Below are 24,540 nucleotides of genomic sequence, written 5' to 3' on the forward strand. Positions count from 1 at the left end.
ATTGGGAACACTGCACATTCTACTCCAAATCAAAACATGAAGAAAAATGTATAAAATTTGTTATTACTTTACAGAAATTGAAGAAAAAGGAATATTAGGCTGTTCAAAAAAATAGCAGTGTCTGTATTTTCTTTACAAACTCAAACATTTACTGTATAAACTGAAAAATGCTTGAAGATTTAGCTTTCCTGTGAATAATTGAACTAATATTTAGTTGTATAACCACTGTTTCTGAGAACTGTGTTGCATGGAGTCGACCAACTTCTGGCACCTGTGAACAGGTATTCTAGCCCAGGACAATTGACTACATTCCACAATTCCTCTGCATTTCTTGGTTTTGCCTCTTAAACAAAATTTTTGATGTCAGCCCACAAGTTTTCTATTGGATTAAGGTCCGTGGATTGCGCTGGCCACTCCATAACGTTAATCTTGTTAGTCTGGAACCAAGATGCTGCTCACTTACTGGTGTGTTTGGGGTCTAACCCTTGATGAAACACCCATTTCAAGGGCATCTCCTCTGCGGCATAAGGCAACATGACCTCTTCAAATATTTTGATCGATTCAAACTGATCCATGATCCTTGGTATGCGATAAATAGGCCGACACCATAGTATGAAAAACATCTCCATATCATGATGCTTGCACCACCATGATTCACTGTCTTCACAGTGTACTGTGGCTTGAATTCAGTGTTTGGGGGTCATCTGACAATCTGTCTGTGGCCCCTAGACCCAAAAAGAACAATTTTGCTTTCATCAGTCCACAAAATGTTGCGCCATTTCCCTTTAGGCCAGTCACTGTGTTCTTTGAAAAACTGTAACCTCTTCAGCACATGTCATTTTTTCAACAATGTGACTTTGCGGGGGCTTCTTGCTGATAGCTTGGCTTCACATAGGCATCTTATTGTTACAGTACTCACAGGTAACTTTAGACCTTCTTTGATCATCCTGGAGCCGATCATTGGCTGAGTCTTCGCCATTTTGGCTATTCTTCGATCCATTCAAATGGTAGTTTTCCGTTTTCTTCCACGTCTTTCCGGGCCATGTTTACCAATTTAAAGCATTTGAGATCATTTCAGCTGAGCAGCCTATCATTTTCGGCACTTCTTCGTACTTTTTAATCAAAGTACGCTGTTCTTCTGAACAATGTCTGGAACGACCCATTTTACTCAAATTTTCAGAAAGAAATGCTCCATAACTAGCATCTACAACATTGGGCACCTGTTTGACGCCTGTTTTTTCACAGGATAAATGACCTCACTAGTTGAACTCCACACTGCTATTATTTTGAACGAGCCGCTTTTAATTAATGATTCATTTACAAAGAATCAGCAGCATGCATGTCATGACTGTTGGGTCTGTTGGTTTTCTATAACCCTACTACACCTACTAGTAAATTATTTGCCAAGTAGAAATATAATTTCTACCCAAAACATTGATTGATCTGGTTAGTGATGTTGGACTGCTATTACTTTGAACACAACTGTATATATTTATACTTAGGGGATGATGTCAGAACTGGCTTAGTGTAAAATTGCGTGAGTAAGGACCGTGTCCCGTAGTGAGATACCTCACTCATGTTTCAGAGAACCGGGGTTAATTTCTTGACCTAAAGCTCTTAAAAAAAAAAAAAAAAGGGCTTAAAATGCATCTTTTTTAAAAAAAAAAATTTAAAAATGATGTTACTGACAAGTTACATACTTTGTGTACGATGGCTCACCGCATCAGTGGGATCTGGCACTGGTTTTACGTGTGGTGATAAAAACATCTGAATCAGGTTTCTGTCAGTGAAAAGAGATCACCTTGTGGCTCTAATGTCTGTGAAGAGCCAATGATACATCTGCACTCTCCGTGGCTCCTTCATGTCTTAGAACCAAGAAGATGGAAGTTTGGCAATTTTTCACCCTAAACTGGAGGGTATGGAGGGAATGAGCTATGTCGCTCCCAGCGCTTATTTGTGCACTACAAAGGAGCAGTCTCAGGTCTGTCACATTGGCTGCGTGAGGCAATTTCACTTGCGTATTCTTCCGTTGGAGCAGATCCTCCAGGGACCATCAGAGCGCAACCAGGATAAACTCCTCCCCCGGTCCAATTCTACCTGCGTTTTCTGGACTCAAACACTTCACCCACCCCTCCATCGGCATAGTGGCAAGCGGATTTACATTTTTCAGTGAAATATGTTTCCAATGATGTGCTGCTCCAGCTCAGATAACTCTGTGCACCTTCCTTTCCCTTACCTCTCTCTTTTGTGTTTGACAATATTTATTCTGACTTCAGATCTGGAATCAGATTGACAGAGTGTTTACCTTTGCCAATTACAAAAAAAATTTTCATTTTCAATTTACAAAGGAAGACAGTATAGAACACAGATGCGAACAATTCTGCAAAAAAACTTGTGAGCTTCAACTGACCAATATTGGGTACAACACATCTATCTTGAAATGTTTAAGACATTCTTAAAACGGAAATATATTTATTACATATTGTGACAATATTGCCTAGTTAATTGCTATTTACCTATCATTTACTCCATTTAGCCGTGGTGCAACCAAGGGTGCACACTCAACAGCTCCACATTTACACCCACCTCCCCCCTACACACATTGCACCTTGTTAAGCCCTATAAGATAAATTGTGATTTGTGAATATGGGCTATACAAATATGACTACTTTTACAAGGTAATACAGAAACCTCAGAAAGGCTGTAGTTACAGTAAACACACACACACACACACACTTTGGGGACCCTGCTCGTTCATCTCGCTGTAGGAAGTTCGATGGATTAAATCGGGGCATAACTTCCTGTCATTTTTTTCAATGATAATTAGTTAGAATCGTAGTATTTATAGTTAATGCATTTTTTCGCAAAAGTCATTGGATATGTTTAATGAGGAGATATTTTGAGACATATGAAAAAGTCATTGTAATGCATTTTGTTTCCATGCACTGGTTTTGCACATAATATTGTTAAAATGGGTAATTAAGCCCAGTGGGAGGGGCTACAGGTATAAAAGGGCAGCTTCAAGCACTTGCTAGGAGTCTGAGTCTGGTTGCAGAGGAGGTAACATGAGAGCTTATGTTGGAGTGAGGGAAGAAGTTTTCCTGTTTTTTTTTTTTTTATTTTAAATTATTTGTTTTAATAGTCTTGAAAATATGTCCATGTGCACCTTGGGTGGCCGGCTGTAAATAAAATTGAAAACACCAACATTTTCAGACTATGCCTGTGTTATAATAATTTTATTCATATAGCACTCTAAATAAAGTTAAAAATTGCTTCACAAAATACATGGCAAAAAAATAAATAAAAATAATGCTGCGGCTAAAGATAAATCTGGCTACTGGCTTGTATTGCAGTACTATGAAAGCCATGTAGCCCATGTCATAGGCAACAGAGTTAAGAGGTATCCCATTTAAGAAACTAAAGCCACGGGGCCCTGATGGAGAATCTCCACAATTGTTCCATATTGGTTTTCAACAATTGTTAATTTTAATTGGAGGATGAAGAGGATACTTTATCAGCTGCCAAAGTGAGGGGAAGATGCAGAGAGGCCTATTAAAGTTTACACTGTATAAACAAATCTAATAGCTGATACAACAATAGTTGTTGTACAATAGTAAAACTTGCACCATTTTCCTCAGAGCAATGCTGGACACAAGACTGCAAATATAATCAAAACAAAGAAATGCAACTGGTGAAAGATAAAGGTGGGTATAGTGGAACACTTTTCTTCCTTTTACATAAAAAAATGTTAACTACTGCGCTGCGAGGTGAGCAATCTGACTGAAAAGATATTGGCATGCCTGAGACCTCCTTCAGTCTAAAGACTTCAGCTACAAACAAAGTGAAACTCTGGGTTACTGGAAGGAAATCTCTATTAACTGTTACAATAAATAAAAGAAAATTTAACTGTCATCGTATTTTTTCTTCATTGATTGTTGTCGACTGTTGAGTAATTCTGAGTATCAACAATGTAATCATAAAAAACTCATGTTGGGGAAATTAAATGAACAGCTGATCAGCTAATGAGATGGAAATTGGACACAACTGGTACTTCACATTTTCTTCAGACAGTTCTTGTTGAGAAGGTGATTGATAATGACTTGTGCTTGGAAGTCTGAGTTATGTTATGTTTTTATTGGTATTTTTGGAGAAGACCATAGGTTGTACAACAGATTTAATAATCATTCAGAGCTCTAAAGAAAGAGGGAGAGAGCCAGAGTATCATTCTACCACTGACTGTTGCCATCAGCTGCTTATATCATCAACAGGCAAACTGCTAATCACCAAAGAAAACAAAAAAACATTGTCTTTTAGTAAATAACATCCAGGATTGAGTCATTCAATTATTTGAGAAAGAAAAAGGAGAACAGTTTTCAGGTTTACATGTTTTAACATTTGCTTGGTAAAATGTGGGAGTGAAATAATTAGGGGGGGAGAGAAATGCTGTGATGTATCCACTGGGAGAGAAAAAGGGGTCAGCTGACTAACTTCTTAACTTGAGATTCCAAAGAAACCTTACAAAAAGTCAATACAGACAACAGACAGAGGGATGGATGGGGGAAAGGTGTATGTGTCTAGGGGGGCTACAGCAACCACATCCAAAATAAACCTGCTTTGTCTTTCGGAGTGGAGAGTTTTATTATATATATACATTAATATATAGATAACACAGCAGTCAAAGGCATGTGTAAATCTATACATTGCCATTACATAGATACTTATTGTGGAAGGAGAGAAACAGACTTTCTTCGTCGTTTGTCCAGGAAGAAACATTTGTTGGCCCTGGTCACCAACGCTTCTGCAGCTCAACTCTGAGCAAAGAACTCTCAGAAACCTAGAGACACAGAAAGTATCATTAGCACAATGTTTACACAGATCAATACAGACTGTTAAAAATGCTGGCCAAAGACCAACTGGATCAGTTTAGTGTCAGCGAGCCGAGGTCAGCACTGAAGATGAGCAAAAACAGGGACTAAGACAAGACATAAAAGATCAGAAACTGCCACCAGTCTATCACAGATCAACCCACGCACTCGCTTGTTGTGAATCCAGCAGAGGACTCCCCGCTGTGTTCTTACATCAGATTCTCTTGACTTTCTGCTGACTTTATACTAGGGGGACATGCAGAGAAGTCTGCAGATAATCCGGAGGCTGTCACTCTTGACATTTGCATCTCTGGAGATAGTTCTGAAAGCAACTTTAAATGCAATCAGAAGAAATTATATTCAGTTCAAGGTCATGCATCGCCTTCATTGGTCTTAAGTGAGATTAGCAAAGTTCGCATCTAGCGTCGATCCCATTTGCGATTGATGCAGTCAAGCACCAGCCACCCTCTCACATATGTTCTGGTTTTGTTCAAAGCTAAACAATTTCTGGCAGTCAATATTTAAAACTTTTTCAGATGTCTTACAAGTACATATTGAACTTTATGCCATTACTGCCATATTTGGAATAACTCCACAAAACATCCACCTTAATCACCAGGCAAAGAATATGATAGCTTTTTCATCGCTTATAGCTAGGCGACTAATACTTTTTACGTGGAAGGAAGAACGTCCCCCTACCTTTAAGATGTGGATCAATGACCTTCTACACCATTTGGTACTAGAGAAGATCTGTTACTCTACAAGAGGATGTATTCAAAAAAATTAATGCTACATGGAAACCTTTTTTAATCTACATAGAGAAATAAAGTGTCACTAATATTGGCGTTCTGTATGACTGACCCTGTACTATGTATAATTTGAAACCCATAAGGACCACTCTCAATTACTTGCTGATTTTCTTTTATTTACTTGTTTATCATGCTGTTTTGTTTTAGTTAACTATTATTTTTCTTATTATTCTAACTGTATCACTTTTATTTATTTATATAAATATAGATATGTAAGAGATGTACATGATACAAGTGGTTGCATACAAACTCAATCATTACTAGGTTGTCGAATAGTACAGTAATATTGTTGCAGGGATGGGGATTTTCATAAATGTTTTTTTTATTTTTTTATTTTTTAGCGACTGTGTCAGTAATTTACATCCTCTATTCTGACTGTCATTGGTGCTGCACGCTGTGCCAAACCGAGCAACACCATCTCCTCCACCTCCATAGCTTTACTAATCTTACAAAGTCTGTTGTTTTTACTTAGACTGAGTTCAAACGTGTCCGATCACACTGTTTGTGTAAGTATGTGGGTGTGAGAGAGGAAAAGAGCGAGTGGGACAGCTGATGAATGCGCTGCTCTGAAGACAGATTTAACTAATAAAAGTATCGATCATATTGTGGTGACAAACAAATCAACTTTTAAACTGTAGTGAGGGAGAGATAGAGACACGCACACACACAGCAGCTTCCCTCAGGTTCTGGGATCATCATATAACCTTCACAATTATTTTTTATAATCAACCACTCACATTGATGAATCTGTTCCGGGACAAATGTGATCACTAGAAGTTCCACAGTAGAATTTGGTCTGAGGAGGCAGAGCGAGATTTGACAGAGCTGCCTTCCTCAGTTTAATCTGTCTGGTTTCAAATTCTCTGTTTTCTCTATATTCTCTTCTTCTGACAATGATTCATTGACCGAAAAAAAGGCGATAATATGAATATCTTTATTTTAGTTTTTAGTTGATATCGCGATCATGCAGCCCTATTTTCTATAAAACCCAATATTTTTGTTTGTGCTTCTTTTAACCATGTGGTTCAATGCTATGACTGCTACGACTGTGACAGAACATGGGCAACTATACACAGACCATCGCAGCGTGAAGGCCAAATGCACACAAGGCAGACAGTCTGATGGATTCAGTAATTAACCCACAACATCCAACAAAACTTATCATCAGTGATTACTTAAGCACATCAGACACACTAATCATGTTGTGTGACAGTGGTGTTCAGTGATTTAGAAAAACAAAACTATAAAAGATCCAATGGTTAGATGAAGGTGGTCAGGATGTATGCACATCTATTCTATCCGTGTCTCTGATGACAGCATGTCAGTGTCTCCTATGTATGCACAGCAGCAGGACAAAAGAGATGGAAGCCTTGAAGTCATGACATGGCTAACATCGACCGCTTATACATCATTGAAGAAATCATATACAATACTATTTATTATAGCTGTGATGGTATGAATTATTTCTCACCGTGGTGATAAAGCAACATATTACCGCTGTTTGGCAGTTTACCATCAATCCACCCAGGTCATTGATTGGCCTGTCCATACACAGGGTTGTTCCTGCATAAACAATTGCGAGTCGGCTGCTTCTGTCTACCTAAAATATTCTACAGTGGACACCGCTCATTATGATCATGTTTGTTCTGCCCAAATTGACCACTATAAGCAGTTGATTACCATAAACAAATTGAGTAGCTTCTGTGATAGACCAGGAACTTGACAGAGAGGTCAAGCATGCAGGCACACACGCTGCTGCTCACTTTTCTCTCACTCTATCTCTCACACAGACACAGCTGACATCTCGGACCCACTACAGTTTGAACGCTGATTTGTTTGAAATTACACCACAATATCAACACTGATCATCACAATGATCATTATCTTTCTTCATAGCTGCGCGCACTCGGCTTGCTCTCTTTCCCTCTCTCACTCGCTAACACAAAAAAGCTAGACATGTGCACTCATACACAAGGTTTGTAAATGTAGGCAATGTATGGAAAGCCAGAGGAGATGGCAGGGCATGCTTAGTTTGGCTCAATTTGGTTAGCAGTGTGCAGGGCAAATGACAGAGTCACAGAGCCAGTAAAAACTGTAAAGAATACCTTTAGCTGCCTTAGATCTGCACACACAGTGAGACCTGCATGTATTTGTCTGGTTTAAATCTTAACCACTCAATTTGTCTGACATTTATTAAAATGAAATAGACAGATGACCAGCGTGAGAGACAGACATTCACAGGAGCACCAAGAGGTGATGTGTGTGTGTGTATATATATATATTATATGTATAAAATAAAACTGGACTACTTCAACAGCACAACACTGGTCCAGCCAATCACCAACAGGGTAATTCGTGCTTATGCATAGGATGGTCTCTGAATGGTCATAAACAGTATACGCTAACTTATTTTGAAACATCATCAATTACAACTTATTTAAATAATGCAATCATCCATACCTACAGTCATTTTCACAGTTATGCTAAGTGCTGAAGCACCACAGACTACAACTAAGCCAGACAAAATAATGAAATAACAAAAGGGCCACCAGGGTTTTTTTCCAGACTGTGGTGGGCTGTTGCAACCCCACACATGTCACGCATCTGCCGAGCAGGCAGTAGCCAGTCACTAACTCCGGTGGAACAGAGATAATGGTATATCAGTGTCTTATGGTGTGATTCTTCAAGGGCAGACAGTCACTGTTGCATCTGAGATGTTGAACAAAAGGTGTTTGTTGTTTACAGATAATGCTAATGGTTGTGATGGCTAATTGCTACTTTTTGAGATCAGTGGTGCACCTTGCCAATACATGTGCCTGAATGTGGGGGCTGGAGCTTCTTAAAAAGTGGTAAAAGGAGGGTTGTATCTATTTCAAAACAGTCATTTTAGTAATCAAGTTATTCGAGCAACTCTAGTAATCATTTTAGCCCTGACTCTCCCCTTTGAGAATGCAGTGTTAGGTAGTTCTGACATTCTCAACCATGCCTGCAATCAAAAAACAAATAGCTTTTGAAAGAGAATTCAATGGAAAATAGGTAGGTAAGAAAAACTGTTTCTGTTAGATCTATTATTGATGTCCGGGGCTGCCGGGATACAGGGATTTTAACCTGGTGTTTCCTCTGCCTTTACAGCGTTGTCATATTGCACTTTGTAGTGAAGATTAAGGTGAGTGTTTATATCAGTTTAAGTTGAATAACTAGAAATACGACTGGGGTGGTATGCCTCCGCCAACCAGTGCAGTTTCCATCTACACCATTTTTTTCCTGATTAATCTGAGGGCTCCTTAACCTTTTTGCCTTTGAGTCCTGAAATCAGTTAATCTTTGAGTCCAAGTCACAACTGGTCAAAAGTTTAAGTTATCATATATAGCACATTCAAGGGGCCAAAAACGTGTTTTGTGAGACCACTGTACAACCAGACCTTTGGCTACCAAAATTATACGAGGTATTATCTTGAGTCAAAGTGAATGTTTTGGCCCAATCTGAAATAATTTCCTCAAAGCATACTGGAGATATCACAATCACAAGGCCAAAATGTGCTTCATGAGGTCATACTGACCATGCACTTTGACCACCAAAGATTTAACCTGTTCATCCTTGAGTCCACAGGAATGCTTGTACCAAACTCCCTCAAAGTGTTCTTGGAAAAAAAAATTTTTTTCTTGAGATATTGTGTTCACAAGAATGGGGAGGACATATGACTACCTTACATAATGCATCCGCTCACTGGCTATTGACGACGCAAAGGCTTTAAAAAAAGAGATTATAAAATTGCTCTAATTTTCATCAAAGTAAGCATATTACTCTTGTTGATAGTGAAGGAAACAGGATGTCACAACCTGTTAAACCCTATGAGACAAATTGATAGATTGATATTATTTCATAGAGACATCGATTAAGTTTGGTCATTGGTTTTTGAGTCATTGCTTGAAGTGGCAGTACATTACTAATTACTTAAAATGTTGTTGAACAGCAGTTTGGAATCAGAATACTAATGCACTTCTCTATTGATGGCCCCCAGGCCACTGGATAGTGTGCTCAAAGAAATACAACGTGTGGAATAAATCTTTAAGCCAAATGTTAGCTACTTAATTTTCTACAAAGGTATGCATTACTGTTTGAATGTTGTGGTGGTAATGAAGCTGTGATTTATCTTGTCACTGAATTATTTTTCTACTGCATTGTGTGAAATCTATTTAAAATATGCAACAATTGAGTATGTATAAGAATATAGTGATCCTAGAATGTACAAGATCATGGCTTTTAAATTTTCTGATTCTCACTGTCATGAGTTGTGTTTTTAACTGAATTTACTGTTTTATTGGTGCTTAACACAAACGTCTCTCTGCTTTTCTCACTCTTTTTCTGCTACTCTGCATGATGTAATGTAATGCAACATTGTCATTGGTTGGGGGAAAAGTAGCACCACCTAGTTTCATGCAGCTGGTGTCCTAAATTAAAATGCGGCAGAATCGTCAAATTAGAAATCAGATCAGATATTTTAACACAATTGTGCAGCCCTAATTATCCATCTTTTGGTTTCCGCTTTATGTTTACCAGTTAGGAGAACCATGGCAACTTGTGCTTCGAGTGACATCACATGCATACCCTTTATTTCAGTCCTGAGGGACAAATATTCCTCAGGTTGCTGCGCTTAAGGAACCACAACTGGCCTATATTGGCATTAGACCAGGTGCAGATCATAAAGTCACATCAACCGAAAACAAGTGTTAAATAAGAGGGAAAAACAAACATTATCCAGTTTGAAGAAAGAAAGTCATGAACAGGTAAATGTGAGCAAATCAGTCAGCAATATAACAGTGTCAAGGAAGAGAAAGTCCATCGTCGAGCCCCAACAAAGGAACAGAATAGCATGGCAGCAAAGTTAGTAGTCAAATTCCCCAAGGACGTCTTTGCTTAAGCAAGACATACCAATTGTATCAAGTTTTTTTATTTTAAATTTTCTGTTCTTTTAGGGTGCCTTCTCAGACTAATAAAGCTGTTAAGCTTCATCATTCCAACAGGAATAATTACTTAAGTTTTTCTTTTCCAATTTGATGTTTTTTTTATTATTTTAAAAAAAGGGACACTGGGGTGTGGGAAAGGGAATAGAACAATATCTAAATACAATACTGTATGAATATATGAGCAATTGGTGTCTGTAAAAAAACGTCGCTTGGCTGTTTGCTACTAACCTTTCATGTTAGGCTTGGATTTGTCAGTTTGCTTGCCTGTGGGGGTTTGTGCCTGCTGGCCCTGGCCACCAGATGAGCCCCCCTGCTGAGCAGCTTTCTGTTTCAACATGGTCCAGTCAAATGTGTAGTCATACTGGTGGTTCAGAGTCCTGAAACACAAAGAACATGTTTTTTGCATATTCCCAGCTGATTGAAACATGAAGGAAGGAAAGTGGGACAAAGCTGGATAATAAAGAATGAATGAAGCAAGCAAGAGCTGTAGGAAGAGCAAAATCAGGTTGAAAAAAGTAGTAGAAAGAAATGAACATAGTATATGAATAAATAAATTAGTTATTTTATATTACCCTCTACTCTAGAGCTAAGAAAATAATTCAACAAAAGCTACAGAGAATCAGGAACAAACATCAAGAGTCCACCAAAAGCATGTATTAGCAGTTGCTCAAGTAGATAAAAGCTGGTATGCAGTATGAACCTTGAAAATTTGTTAGATGCTTTTCTGGATTTAACATTCATTTACTGATATTAATAGTGACAGTTGATATTTAATTCAATTCAATTCAATTTTATTTATATAGCGCCAATTCATAATTTACATTATCTCAAGGCACTTTACATTTAAAGGTCAAGACCTTAAAACAATATTAACATAGAGAAACCCAACAGTTCCCACAATGAGCAAGCACAGGCGACTGTGGAGAGGAAAAACTCCCTCATTAACAGGGAGAAACCTCTGGCAGAACCAGGCTCAATGTGGGCGGTCATCTGCCTCGACCGGTTGGGGTGAGGAAAGAAAAGTAAGGGGGGAGGAAAGGAGAGATGGGTGGAAAGCAGGGGAGAGAAGAGAGAGATGAGGTGGAGAGAGAGAGACCGGTAACAATTTGGCACCATCAAAATCAAGGCTAATCATAACAATAACAATGTATAGATCTACAACAATATTTAAGCCAGCACAGGTGAGGACAGGGGCTGATGATTTGGCCACTGCATGTGTGTTTACCTAAAGAGGATGCGGAACAGTTGGCGCAGGTACATGTAATCTGGAGCCTCCTCAAAGCGCAAGCCACGACAGTAGTTCAGATACATGGCGAATTCTGCTGGGAAACCCTGGAAACATGCATTCAAAAAACTATGTCATGTGGCTGTGGACTAAGGTAATCTGCAGTAATGGTCCTGTTTAATGTGTCTTACCTTACAGAGGACCTCAACAGGGGTGGACATCTTCTTCTCTGAGATCTTCTCATACTTCTGCTTCTTTGTGGCAGCCTTACACACACAAAACCAACAAAAGTGTTACCAGCAACCACTGAAACAACTGGCAACATAGGTATTGGAGTAACTTTTTTCTGCAGCACAACATACATAACTGCCATCAGAGAGCACCAACTGGTGTTGTAATATTTGGTAAAAACACTACTGATTAGTGGTAAACCTACATACTGACAAAAATAGATGGATATTTACGTTTCATAAAATAATCAAAGATAAAATTGGTAACACTTTATTGGCAGTATATGAGCTAGTAATAGCTGATTATGTAGATGTAAGCAGTTTAACACAGACACCAGTGGTAACCCATAGGCAGCTGACTTAACAATGAACAAAGAAAACAGCTGAAATTAGGGCTGGCCGATAAAAAGATATTGATAGTTATAGCGATATGACTTTCCCGTCCATGTTTCGACAGATAACATGAACAGCTACTAATAATGAGCATAGCGCCCAACCAAAACAATCATGTGGCTGGAATAGACAATCAAGTTAGGCTGACGCACACAGCACAGAGTGTAGCAGGAGCAGCAGCACCCGTGCTAATGTTTGGGCTCCTACAGAGAGGTGAACGACTCTGCATCGATGCAAAGACTAAATGTTTTCCGCTATGTTCATAGTTCCAGCACGTTTCCACTGCTGAATAATTATAACACTGCTGCTCCAGGATCAAGACAGACACTCAAAAGTCCGGTCATCCTTTGTCAGATTCTCTGTTGGAGCTTCCTCCTCACTCCTCTGACATGCGCTAAGTTTAACAATGAACAGCATCACTGATGACCAGTTGTTAGGACACAAACAGTGCTGAAGTTTACTATGTGTTTGCTTGATTCGCTTCGATTCGAGTTTATAAGACACATATTTAAACCTGCTACATGACATGAGGCGCACAGACAGGACATCAGAGGCAAAGTGACTGGAACAATCCAGAGATATGATCCGACACCATCAATGAATACATTTTTATGGGATTATCAGTTTGTGTGCAAAGTGGTCCAGAGAGACCCACCCACCCATATAAAAAAACACCATTAACGCAAACGTGAAAAAAGGTTTTCTGGTTATTTGATTTATATTGCGATAGATATTGATCGACTGATATGGAAAAAATATTGTGATAACATTCTTTTCCATATTGCCCAGCCCTAAACTGAAATATAAAATGTATGTTCACTGAAGAAGTTGGAACAAATACAGTGCATTCATCAGAATTTGTGTAAACACTGGTAGCAACAAACTTTAAAACACAACATGAGTTTTGAGAAAAGAGATGGATTATGACCATTCACTGGCAAAGTCAGGTATTTTCTCATACCTTTAATCCCTGCCATGGCAGACTGGTTCTGTTGAAGTACATCAGCACATAGCCTAGTGACTCCATGTCATCACGGCGACTGCAGACAACAGTAATGTTATTCGGTGAGTTGACAAATGCCCTCTAAAATAATGAACAATATATGTTTTTTTCATTAGTGTCATGGAAATTGAAATATGAAGTGACGGGTTAGTTGCACTAGCGTTAGTTGAACAGAGCAACATATGACCTGAGTTTAAGTTTCTTAGTATGAGAAACCGGTTACCATGTTTTAAATGTTAAAAGCAAACATATTCTACTTATTGGCTTGATTTCTAGAAATATTTCTATAAGAGGAAAACTATTTTATTTGAAAGTCATCTTTGAGAATCAAGTATTAAATATATGCACAGACCTCTGTTCAATGCCCAGGTGAGCATTGATTGAGGCATAGCGGGCTGTGCCAGTCAGATTCTTGTCTTCTCTGTAGGGGATGTGCTGTCGTGTTCGGTTGTCTCGGTACTTCTTCGCCAAGCCAAAGTCGATAAGGAACAACTAACATGGGGAGAGAAGAAATGGTGGTTATCAGTCAGAGAAAAAACAGGGATAATCCAAAACTTTTACATAAATTAACATGAAGCTATCCTTGAGCAGTCTGTAACTGTCATATGTCAATGTCTTAAAATGCTGTGAAAACGGCGTAATATAAAAATATATATTAAGTTCAAGACATCTTAAATTCGCCTAAATTGAAGTTTGAACTATGGCTGTGACAGTAAGGGCATTACCGCAAGCAACACTGTTGTGATGCTTACTGTGGGATTGAGCTCATTGCCGTCATCACTGCAGGTGGTACTGAACTGTCATACCCTTCTGCCTAACCCTAACAATCCCTAGGGCCGACACCCAGGTTGCCATGCACAGCTCCACTGCCCCAGACAGGGTGCACAGAGTCGGGAACAGACGCAGGGAACACGGACCACAGTACCACCATCATAGGGGAAGACTCCCAGCATCCACTTAGTCTGCTTACAGTGTTTATTTGTGGTCTTCTCATACATGTTTGAACCGTTGGCACTATATATCTATATATCTCGATACATATTTATATATCGAGATATATACACTCTGTATCATTGCACTATTTCCTCATTTCACTGATTTTATCTTATACTTTCATAAATATATTTATATTCATATTTGCATAGTCGTTTAATGTTCATGCTTAACCTTGTTCTGCTTTGTTGTCCTTGTTTTGTGTCTATTTCTGTATGTTGAGATCAATAGAAAAACTGTACTCAAATTAATTGTATGTTTGCGCATACAGGCCAATAAAGCTGATTCTGAAGTTTCTGAAATTGTTTCTACACAGCCTGTCCAACTCATTGCCCAAATCTTTTTTTCATTTTAACTACACCTGACTTTGCCAGTGAATGTAACTAATTCTGACTATATTTTTGAGAAACACATGAATGGCAAAAAAAATGTAATTCTGTTTTGCCATGCATTTGTGTGATTTTGGTTATGTTATCTAAAATTTAATTCTGAAGTTATAATTCAAGTTCAGATATCTACAACACTATTCTGATAATTTAAAACTAAATTTATCTTAAAATTGAGGCGAATTAAAGATATATTAAATTTGAATTATGCCTAGTCATGATTAAATTGTAGATTGAACCTTGAACTGGAATTAGAGTCAATTAAGTTAATAAATGTCTGAAACTCATATAGAAAGAGCATTGTACAAGACAAATATGCTTTTCTAATAAAGAGCTGGGAAAGATAAAAGGTGGCTTTAGTATTTTTTGTCGATTAATCGAAGAAATTGCCAAAACTTCATGGATTATCAATATTGTTGTTAGTTGTAGCCCTACTTCCCACCCACCTGTCTCTCATGTAAGCCTTTTTCAGACATGAGGACACCACTGATTGTCCAGAGAATTGGTAGCGGAATTTCGCAGGAGGTTGGTGGACACGTGTAATTTAGCAGGAGGTTCTCTACTTAGACATGTCCACACATTTGCCTGTGCAATTACAAAACCGCAAAAATCAATGTGTGGGGGTGGGTGACCAGCATCGCACAAGTTCACTTACAATAAACCGCACTCAGCTCTCACAGCTCATTCTGCAAATATTTCACATCCCTATACACAGTGCTCATTGTTATGATCAGACATTCTGCACAAAAACATTTTCCACTCTCCAGTAATTCAGAGCTCATTGTTTTACAGATTTTCTCTCTGGTTCATTTCTGCAATTATGTCGTTAGGAGACGCCAAGAAGTTAGGCGTGAGTTTATTTCCTCTATTTCACTAGTATATTCAGACAGACTAAACACAACTTTATTTGGTTTACTGAACAGAATTTGCAAACATGTTTTTTTGGATATAGAGTGGGTAGATCCAATAACATGTGGTCAAGTTGGAAATTAAATATATTTGCGGATGTGGTGTAGTTGCTGGTGGTTGGTTGAAATGGGTTTGTACTGCATTGTGTGTTGCACAGTGCATGAAGGAGTTAAGATTTCACATCCTGTTGATGCATGCATCCTGTTGCTAGTAGGTGTTGCTATGATTATGTTGAATTTTGGCATGTAAATAGGGTTATGACAGGCCATCAAACGTGTTAAGTTTTGTGTAGACTGGACAATATATAGTAAAGTTGGAAGAGCTTCCTGTTTCAAGTAGTAGTTCATAGTGTTCATTCCTTTTTTGTTAAGAAAAATTCAAAATGGTTAAGTCCAGTTTAGGCTATGAAATCCCCAAAATCCAAGCAAAAAAATGTATATCAAAATCAAAATCGCCAACTTCCTGTTCAAAGTAGGGTATGGGTCCAAGCTGCTTTTATTGCAAGTCTGGCCATGATGCATATACGTACCGAGTTTCATTCTTGAAACATTCCACCAAGGTTAATTTGTTGAAATTTTGTAGGAGAGGGAGTTCCCATGCATGTTGAGCCTTACAAATATGCCAAAAGCTAAATGAAAATAAACATTCACAAGATGTCTTCATCATACTCTTAAGGATCTTTTGACCAAATTTTCTCTGAATCTTTGTCTTGTGAAGTTTAATGCAGAATGGACAATAAAGAAAGGTGTTTAGATTGCACTGACCAAAGTGGCGAGCTGATAGGTATGTTAAAGTAGAGTACACTGAAATGGCAAAAAACTGAGCTAAAACTGTTTCCTGTTTGGTTTTGGGTCCAAGAGGCTTTCTTGCAAGTATGGACATATATATATATATACGCATAATATGAACACAATATTAGTAATTCAATTTATATACATACATTTACAATATCCGTTCATTGTGCAGCCCTAATACAGAGATTAAAAATATGGTTATTAATACAGAGTTTCTGCATGTCTGCAGATTCTGCAGTATAATACAGTTAGCACTATGTCAATCCATTACATAACTTACTGAGTTGTCTCAGTTTCACACTCCACACCAGGCTGTCCAGTTTCAATCCCCTCGTGCAGTTTTATGGTTAAAAAGGAAAAACATTATGGATTCTGAGACCAAAACCAAGTGTATCGGTTCAGATCAATTCAACATAAAATGACAAGCTGAGGGCTCTACCTTCATGTTGTGCTACATCAGCTATCCATTAGCATAAAAGACAATCTTTTAGCAATTGACCCAAAGCTTATCAACGTTGGCAAAAGCTGTCACTGTAAGACACATTGCTAATGGTGAGAATTAAGAAATTCTGCAGTAAGAGTTTTTAGTCAGTTAAATCTAATTTTATGATTTGTGACACAAACTACCTTCCACAGTTTTGCTGGTTCATAGTGGTTATTGTTACTGTAAAAACAATATAACTTGTAATCGTGTGTGTAATGTTATTTTTCATGTGTCCATACAAAACATGACAGAGCTACCATTGTCTTTAAGAACAAAAATAACACTGATGCAACACCCTACACTGAAACAATGCTGTGCAAACCAGCTTCTAGACAAGTGATTTTCAACTCCAGGGAGCACAATCAGAAGTATAATTCAAGTTAAAGACTTCCCCTGCCCAAAATCTATACGCCAGTTAGATAGGGTACAACATTCCATATGTTCCACATGTCCATAAACAGTAAAACGTGCTTTGAGCAAATGTTACCATACAATATTGTGTCTTGAAATTTCAGTACATCCTAAGAAACTATGTTTGATGTTACAGGTAATGTTTCCATCCATTTTATGTTCACCTCATTTTTAGTACACATGAAATATGTCAGCAAACTGACCAATCCATTCCATCTGCCAAAGAAGGTTGTGTTTTCACTACTGTTTGTTGGATTGTATGTCTTTCAGCAGGATTCTCGAAAAACTACTTATTTCAACAAAACCTGGTGGAAGGATGGAACTTGGGCCAAGAAAAAAGCTGCAAATCTTGGACGGAGCCCAGATCTTTTTTTCCACTTTTGCCAGGGATTTTTGTGTTGCGTGTAAGAAGCATCAATTAACCCCCATTCACTCACAATGAATTCAGCAGGGTACCCCCGCTGTTTTCTCACATGGAATTCTCCTGACTCTCTGCAGACTTTAAACTAGGGGGCCAGGTGGAAAAAGTCTGCAGATAACCTAGAGACTGTCACTTGGACATTTGCGTTCACACATCCACCTACTCTGGAGAAAGTGTGGAGGATCTCCGGAGTTTAGTGCATGTCTAAAAGCAGCGTAATAAATGAACAGGATATTCTGATTGTTGTACCTAAAATGGTTTTGTTGAGTTGGCAGTAGATTAGAAAAACAAACATAAAATGTTGTCTTTGTATGTACATGGGAAAGTGACAGATTTCTCATATGCTTACTGAAGCTAGACTTATCTTTGTATCTTTTTGTGTACATTTGTGAATAAACATGCACACCACTGGAGGTTTTCAATGCGATGCTTTGTGATTCATCCCTTTGATTTCTAATTAAATATCAGTTCTGTGTGGCACATTTCTAAGTCTCAGTTACACTATCTAATAAGACATAGACAATATATATTAATAATTCAAATTTTATTATACTAGAAATATAGGCCATTTACCATAAATGCTTTCACTACTCTCATGGCAAACATCACTTTACAAGACAAGAACTGGCTTTTCAAAAATGAGAACAAGTCATTTGGTTAGAGGGACTGTGGCACCTTTTTACAATAAATAAGAACAATAGCTGCTGCTTTGGCAAAGTTTGCTTTCCTCTCCCACTATAATGAAGTTCACTCTAGGTGGAGGAATACATACTCTGGGTATTATGAGTGCAAGTTGGGTGCTGGTTATCTGATTAACTTTAAACCAGTGTAGTTGGGTATGATTGCAAAGAGACAACTGCTGATGTGAGGCAGCTGGTGTTGTGGTAAAGGTCACACCTGGTTTAATCCTGAGAAAGATGGGTCCTGAGAAGAGCTAACAGCCAAGCTTCTTTTCCTCTTCCCCACTGACGAGTCTAAACACTAGGGCAGACAGTAGAGGGGCAGGGGTCAAAATCACACAGCCTCTATCCACCTTCAGTCACAGAAAGCATGAGTAAAGCAGGCACTTCTGGTTGCACCTACATGATTTGCTCCCTTACAAATACAGCTGACAGTGTCCTGTTGAGCTAACATAGGCACGTCCTTCTGTACATCCAAGACTGGATGTGCACAGGCAAAGAAAACTTTAAATCTTTGTGGTACAGATATAATTCTGGCCATCAATCTAGAAGAAACCACATGGCTGATTTCTTTCCGTCAGGACAACCATGTACAGAAACCCGCAGATGTGGAAACATGGAAACTACTATATTATGTCTGATAAAGACATTAAAGGACAGTGCAGAAAGGCAACACAACTGCTCAGAAAAGGCCAGGGGGAAAGGGGGACGGTAGGGAGCCCATTTCATGTCTCCAAAAGCAAAACAAAGTACGCAAGTTAAATATTTACTAACTAAGATGGCATAAGAGGCTGATTAGAAGTGATAGTTTACGTACATTAAATCAATTTTGGCCAATGGGACGAGTATAAAATTGACAAAAGCTGCTATAACTATTTTCATATTGATTAATCAATTATTAATCTGATAAATCTTAAATGTTATCCTTTCCAGCAGTTGCAGCTTAATTATTAAAATAATTCCAGTTTTAGATTAATTTTGACAAGTCATAATTCAGGTGCAATACATCTGAAATTCACCTCAATTCTAGATTCTTGTTGAACATAAAATATGACTAGTCAAAATTAAATTTTACATATCTGGCACTGGAATTAAAGACAGTTATAATTCAAGTGAGCTGTGAATATCTATTTGGGCTGCATGATATTAGGAAACCGTGATAATGTTGAAAATGGCAAGGACATCTACATTACTCTGGAGAATATTCTAAGTAAACTTCAGGAGAAAAATATCATGGTTAGGATTGTCGGGTAACTATTACCAACCTTGAAAAGTCTTCACCAGCTGCCTGATAATAGCCCTGTGGGGCTAATGCTGAATCTAAAGCTGTTTTCAGACATGACCTGTGGATAAAATATGGAGAATTGGGTCTGGACTTAACCCGCAGTTTGCTTTTCCCTCATGCACTGTGCAATGGGAGATTCTCTGCACAGACGGGTTCAATCCTCCATATTATTCTGGCAAAAGGTGGTACTTAACTTTCAGCTGGGTGCAGCAGTAAGTCAAGTATTAATTCCGCTGTGGTGATTGCATGATTTTCTTGACAACACACAGACACTAATGTCAGATGCATGATATCAGGATAACATGCGATGACTAGGTGTGGAAATTTCTCGATAGATGCATCGCGATACAGACGTGTTTATTGGTAAAGTGTAATGTGAGTGCAGGTCAGCGTGAAGTGAGGAAGCAGACTCGAGACTCTGTACTGGACAACCAGCCCTTAAGGAGTGTCTCGCCTGACCCTAAAGCAGCTGTGGTTATTATTCAGCGGCATGACATCGATAAAACAATGAACGGTCGTCCTGTACAGAGTGTACTGTTGGAGTTTGCTTACTACTCATTCCCCCGCTGACCTGCGATCACTTTACCGAAAACACTATCACTGATCACGTTATTAGGACACGGGGGAGAAGGGCTCACTCTGTTTTTTTTTTGGAAACTGATGTAACGTAACACGCACAGTCTGGACATCAGTGTTAAAGTGACCAGAACAATCCGGATTCATGATTTGACACCATCGATTATTGACTAAATACATGTGGTTATCAGTTTGGGGGTGAGGCACGCATGTGGAATGAATGTCAAACCGGGGTGGCCACTGTCATTCACTTACCGTTGTAGTCTGGCTTTTGAAATGAAATGAAAACCTTATTTGTAAATTACGGCACCATTGTAATAATTACATTCTAATAATTTTAAAGCACTTTCTAAATAAAACGAGTTCATGTTTGTATTTATTGATGAAAAAGCAGCTACATGCGCAGTAATTGGATGTGATACATTGAAGGATGCATTGTTTTGCATCAAAACTTTGACAGCTGAATTGTAATAGAATCCAATCGTGAGGCTAGTGAATATGCACACCTATAGTAATAACAGTGTTCATCTTTCTGCTTTGGTTTCACTGCTAACATAGACACACAGTAAGTGGTCTATTAACTATGATACTGAAAAGGAAGCATATCCCGGCCACAGCTCCACCAATTCCGGGGCAGACACCCATGAAGTAATGCACAGCTCCACTAAGTCCACTTATGGTCCTGAGAGAGTGAGAGGAGTCTGTGTGTGCCGTTACTTTTCCCTCAAGGACTATCATTGATAAGATACAAAAAATGTTTTATAGAATCAACTGCTCATAGTAATGAATTTGACCTGGGACAAACATGAGAAGGCAGCACGAGATTTGATGGAGCCACCTTGCAGTTATCTGTTCTCTCTCTATTCTCTTCTTCCAACAGTGACTCATTGACAGAAAAAACTGTCGATGATCCAAATATCTTCAATTAATTATCTAGGGCAACAAGGATCCAGCTGATTGGCCAAAAACATTGACATGGAGTTTAAGCAGGCTTTAGCAATACATATATCGCGCATGATGATATCGCACTGAGAATATATTTTTGATTTATCGTGCAGCCGTAATATCAATAATGAGAAACCACACACATAAATGGAAATAGCTATTTGAAACTCATTAAAATGATATGACAGAGTTATAGCTAAAACAGAAATAAATAGACTGTTTTGACCAGACGGAATGTTATTAATGTCTAGCACAAGATTATTTCTAGCTAAAATGAAAGTATGGCTGATGGAAATGATCTGTAAAGTTAATTCAAAAGTTTAAAAAAATCTATGTCTGCTGAATTAATGCTTTAACTCTCTCACTGCAGGTATCTCTGATACCAGATCTGCAGGTGAACTATTATTATTGTTATTAAGAATACTTAGTAATTAATTATTATATGAATTGTTTTGTTCTTTTATTAATTATATATGAATTGTCTTTTCCACCCATCTCCTCCCCAGTATATCTCTCTCTTCTCTCCCCTCTTTTCCACCCATCTACCCTCTCCTCCCCATTTCCCTCTGCTCACCCCAACCGGTCTAGGCAGATGACCGCCCACATTGAGCCCGGTTCTGCTAGAGTTTTCTCCCTGTTAATGAAGGGGTTTTTCCTCTCCAGTCACCAAAGTGCTTGCTCATCGTGGGAACTGTTGGGTTTCTCTATATTAAATACGTTTTTAGAGTATTGACCTTCTAAGTGCCTTGAGTTAATGTATATTATAGGTCTCTCGACCAGTGCATCTCCTTGTCGACCAGTCGTTTTCAGGGTGACAACATTTTATATCAATGCCTGCAAAGCTGATTTCACAGGAGCACATCACTGCTTTGTTATGAACCTTAAGTTGGTTACAATCCACCGAGAGAGAGTAAAACTGAGAGAAGAACGGTTCCTACATTTTTTCTCTTCTCTAAATTAGTTAGAATTAGAATTTATTAAATAAATTTGTGCTTGCAGTCCTCATCTGTATTACATTAAGATGTAAAATTATGTCTTGGTTTATTACATAGCTATTTAAGGAACAGAAATATTAAATGTACATACATAAATACTAATGAAAATTTCTAGAAGATAAATGCTTAGTAGTAGTAGTAATATCAGCTATAACAGCAGGCTCAGATTTCAAGACAAAGTGCCTCTACAAAGACAAGCATGTGCTCTAGCCATTCTTAAAAGATAGGGTGGTAGAATAGCAATTGCGGCTGATTCAGGTATGATGTTATCCAACGTTTATTCACTTTACTATGTACAAGAGAGGTGCCAACAAATCTGGTGCTTATTTTGTTAACAGGTGTCAATACATCTGCCCAAGTTCCAGAAATGACCACAGCTTCATTCTGTACCAAGTCCTAGCCTGATTTCAGCAACAAACAACTATGAAGGTGGGGTAGTTATGGTAAAAACCTCATAACAGAGTGTACGTGAGATAACGCAGTAGCCCAACAATATATTTTCAAAGCAAGAATATACAAATAACAACACTGCTGACAGTGCTGTCAACACAGTCAGACGGCACTGTGTTCATTGCAAGCTTTGACCTTTAAAATGTGAACAAAAGCCCGATAAATAGAGAGGATTGCCATCTGACCAGGTAAGCCACTGTACCACTAGATACTCTAAATCAGGGGTCACCAACCTTTTTCAAAATGAGAGCTACTCCATGGGTACTGAGTCATACGAAGGGCTACCAGTTTGATACACTCTGAAAATAACAAATTTGCTCAATTTGCCTTTAGTTATATATTATTATTAATGATAAATGATACTCGTCTATGTGAAGACACTGATCACGTTAATGATTTCTCACAATAATTATCAACAATGACCTAACAAGGTGGGAAACAGATAATATAAATATTCAACACTTTAATTCTATGAATCTCAGCAATTGTTGCCTGTGGGCACCATGTTGGTGACCCCTGCTCTAAATTCACACAATCTCTCAACAAATATTTCTTGAATCAGCGCTTCTCAAAAACTCCAACTCAGCTCCACTACAGCAGGTCTAAAACATGACCAGTTCATGTTAAGTTGAACAGCAATTACTTTAGGAGAACAGAAAACACAAAAGGTTTTATATTGTCACTATCCAGCAAATAATTGCAAAGTCCAATGAGAGAACATAGTGGCTTGTTTTCAATTTGTTTCAAGACAAGAATGGCTCTGTATTCAGTTACTCTAGTCCCTTGTGAATTAACAATAAATTACCACCACCTGCTGATATGATATCTCTTTACTCCTTTTGTCCTTGAGGTTAAACAATGCCTTGAACTATATATATATATATATAGGGAACATGGAAGGATGCAGGCAGTATTTCTCCTTGGGCTGAAACTGTGGTGGGACAAATTTGGAAAATATTGTATAAATGGGAGTGCAGTGAAAGACATAATAGAGAGGGAGGTAGAGAAGATAAGAGTGTGTGACTGTACTTGTGAGCACTGTGAGGAGGCAGAGCCGATTTATTGGAGGTTTAGTGTCGTTCGCATGCCATTTAGGCTTGCTGGCGGCGAAAAAAGGTCTGCAGGGGTGCCTTGCCAGGGGAAGAATTGTCCTCTGGGGACAAGTATTGTTTTGTGTTTGATGACAAAGGGCTATTCTAAACCTTAGCGTGCTCCATCAGATCTTTCCAGGACGTGGCTGGGATGTTTATGATAAATAAAACCAAGCCACTTTACTCTTCTTCTCTACTGAGGCTGTGGGTCGATGCCAATATATACGCTCCTCTGTGTAGCCAAAAACAGCACATTTTGCATGCTTGGCTTGATTCAATCTATTCCTACTGGTACAGTGCTTGTGGAAAAAAGGTGTACATTCACAATGATAGTTCTGAATTTAAAAGACTTTCAGAGAGGGTAGGTCTAATTCAATTCCAACCAGTTCATGTAAATGAGGCTCCAAATCTTGACTGCTCCCTTATTCACAGGTTCTCAGACATAGTAGGCCCTTACAAAACTAACCTGCTGTGATATTTGTTTTTCTGCTTTGATCTCCTCCCCAGACCACAATAATATTACTCCAAGCTATTTCCACTTATATTTTCATATTTCATTCTAGCTACCCCACACACCATTTTGCTCCAATGAAACACTCAAAAAAGGCGCAAAAAATGAAATGAGACC

The 24,540-nt window shown here is 38.4% G+C and overlaps 1 protein-coding gene across 5 annotated transcripts in view; it reads right to left on the bottom strand.

Moving 5' to 3' along the window:
- Positions 1-4,113: 4,113 nt before the first annotated feature.
- The window catches only part of csnk1a1 (casein kinase 1, alpha 1), a 43,983-nt gene continuing 23,556 nt past the window's right edge, over positions 4,114-24,540 (bottom strand). The window contains exons 5-11 of one of the 5 annotated variants that reach the window (XM_069532168.1): positions 18,788-18,871; positions 13,845-13,984; positions 13,451-13,529; positions 12,058-12,132; positions 11,867-11,973; positions 10,906-11,018; positions 4,114-4,834 (exon numbers count right to left, since the gene is read on the bottom strand). In XM_069532168.1, coding sequence (XP_069388269.1) covers positions 4,827-4,834; positions 10,906-11,018; positions 11,867-11,973; positions 12,058-12,132; positions 13,451-13,529; positions 13,845-13,984; positions 18,788-18,871 — 606 coding nt within the window. In that variant the 3' untranslated portion in view covers positions 4,114-4,826. Of the gene's footprint in view, positions 4,835-10,864; positions 11,019-11,866; positions 11,974-12,057; positions 12,133-13,450; positions 13,530-13,844; positions 13,985-18,787; positions 18,872-24,540 lie in introns of those variants that run through there. The other 4 variants (XM_069532166.1, XM_020105317.2, XM_020105316.2 and 1 more) reach the window with 4 other exon arrangements.

Source organism: Paralichthys olivaceus, chromosome 9, assembly GCF_024713975.1.
Source record: "Paralichthys olivaceus isolate ysfri-2021 chromosome 9, ASM2471397v2, whole genome shotgun sequence".
NCBI classification, from domain to species: domain Eukaryota; kingdom Metazoa; phylum Chordata; class Actinopteri; order Pleuronectiformes; family Paralichthyidae; genus Paralichthys; species Paralichthys olivaceus.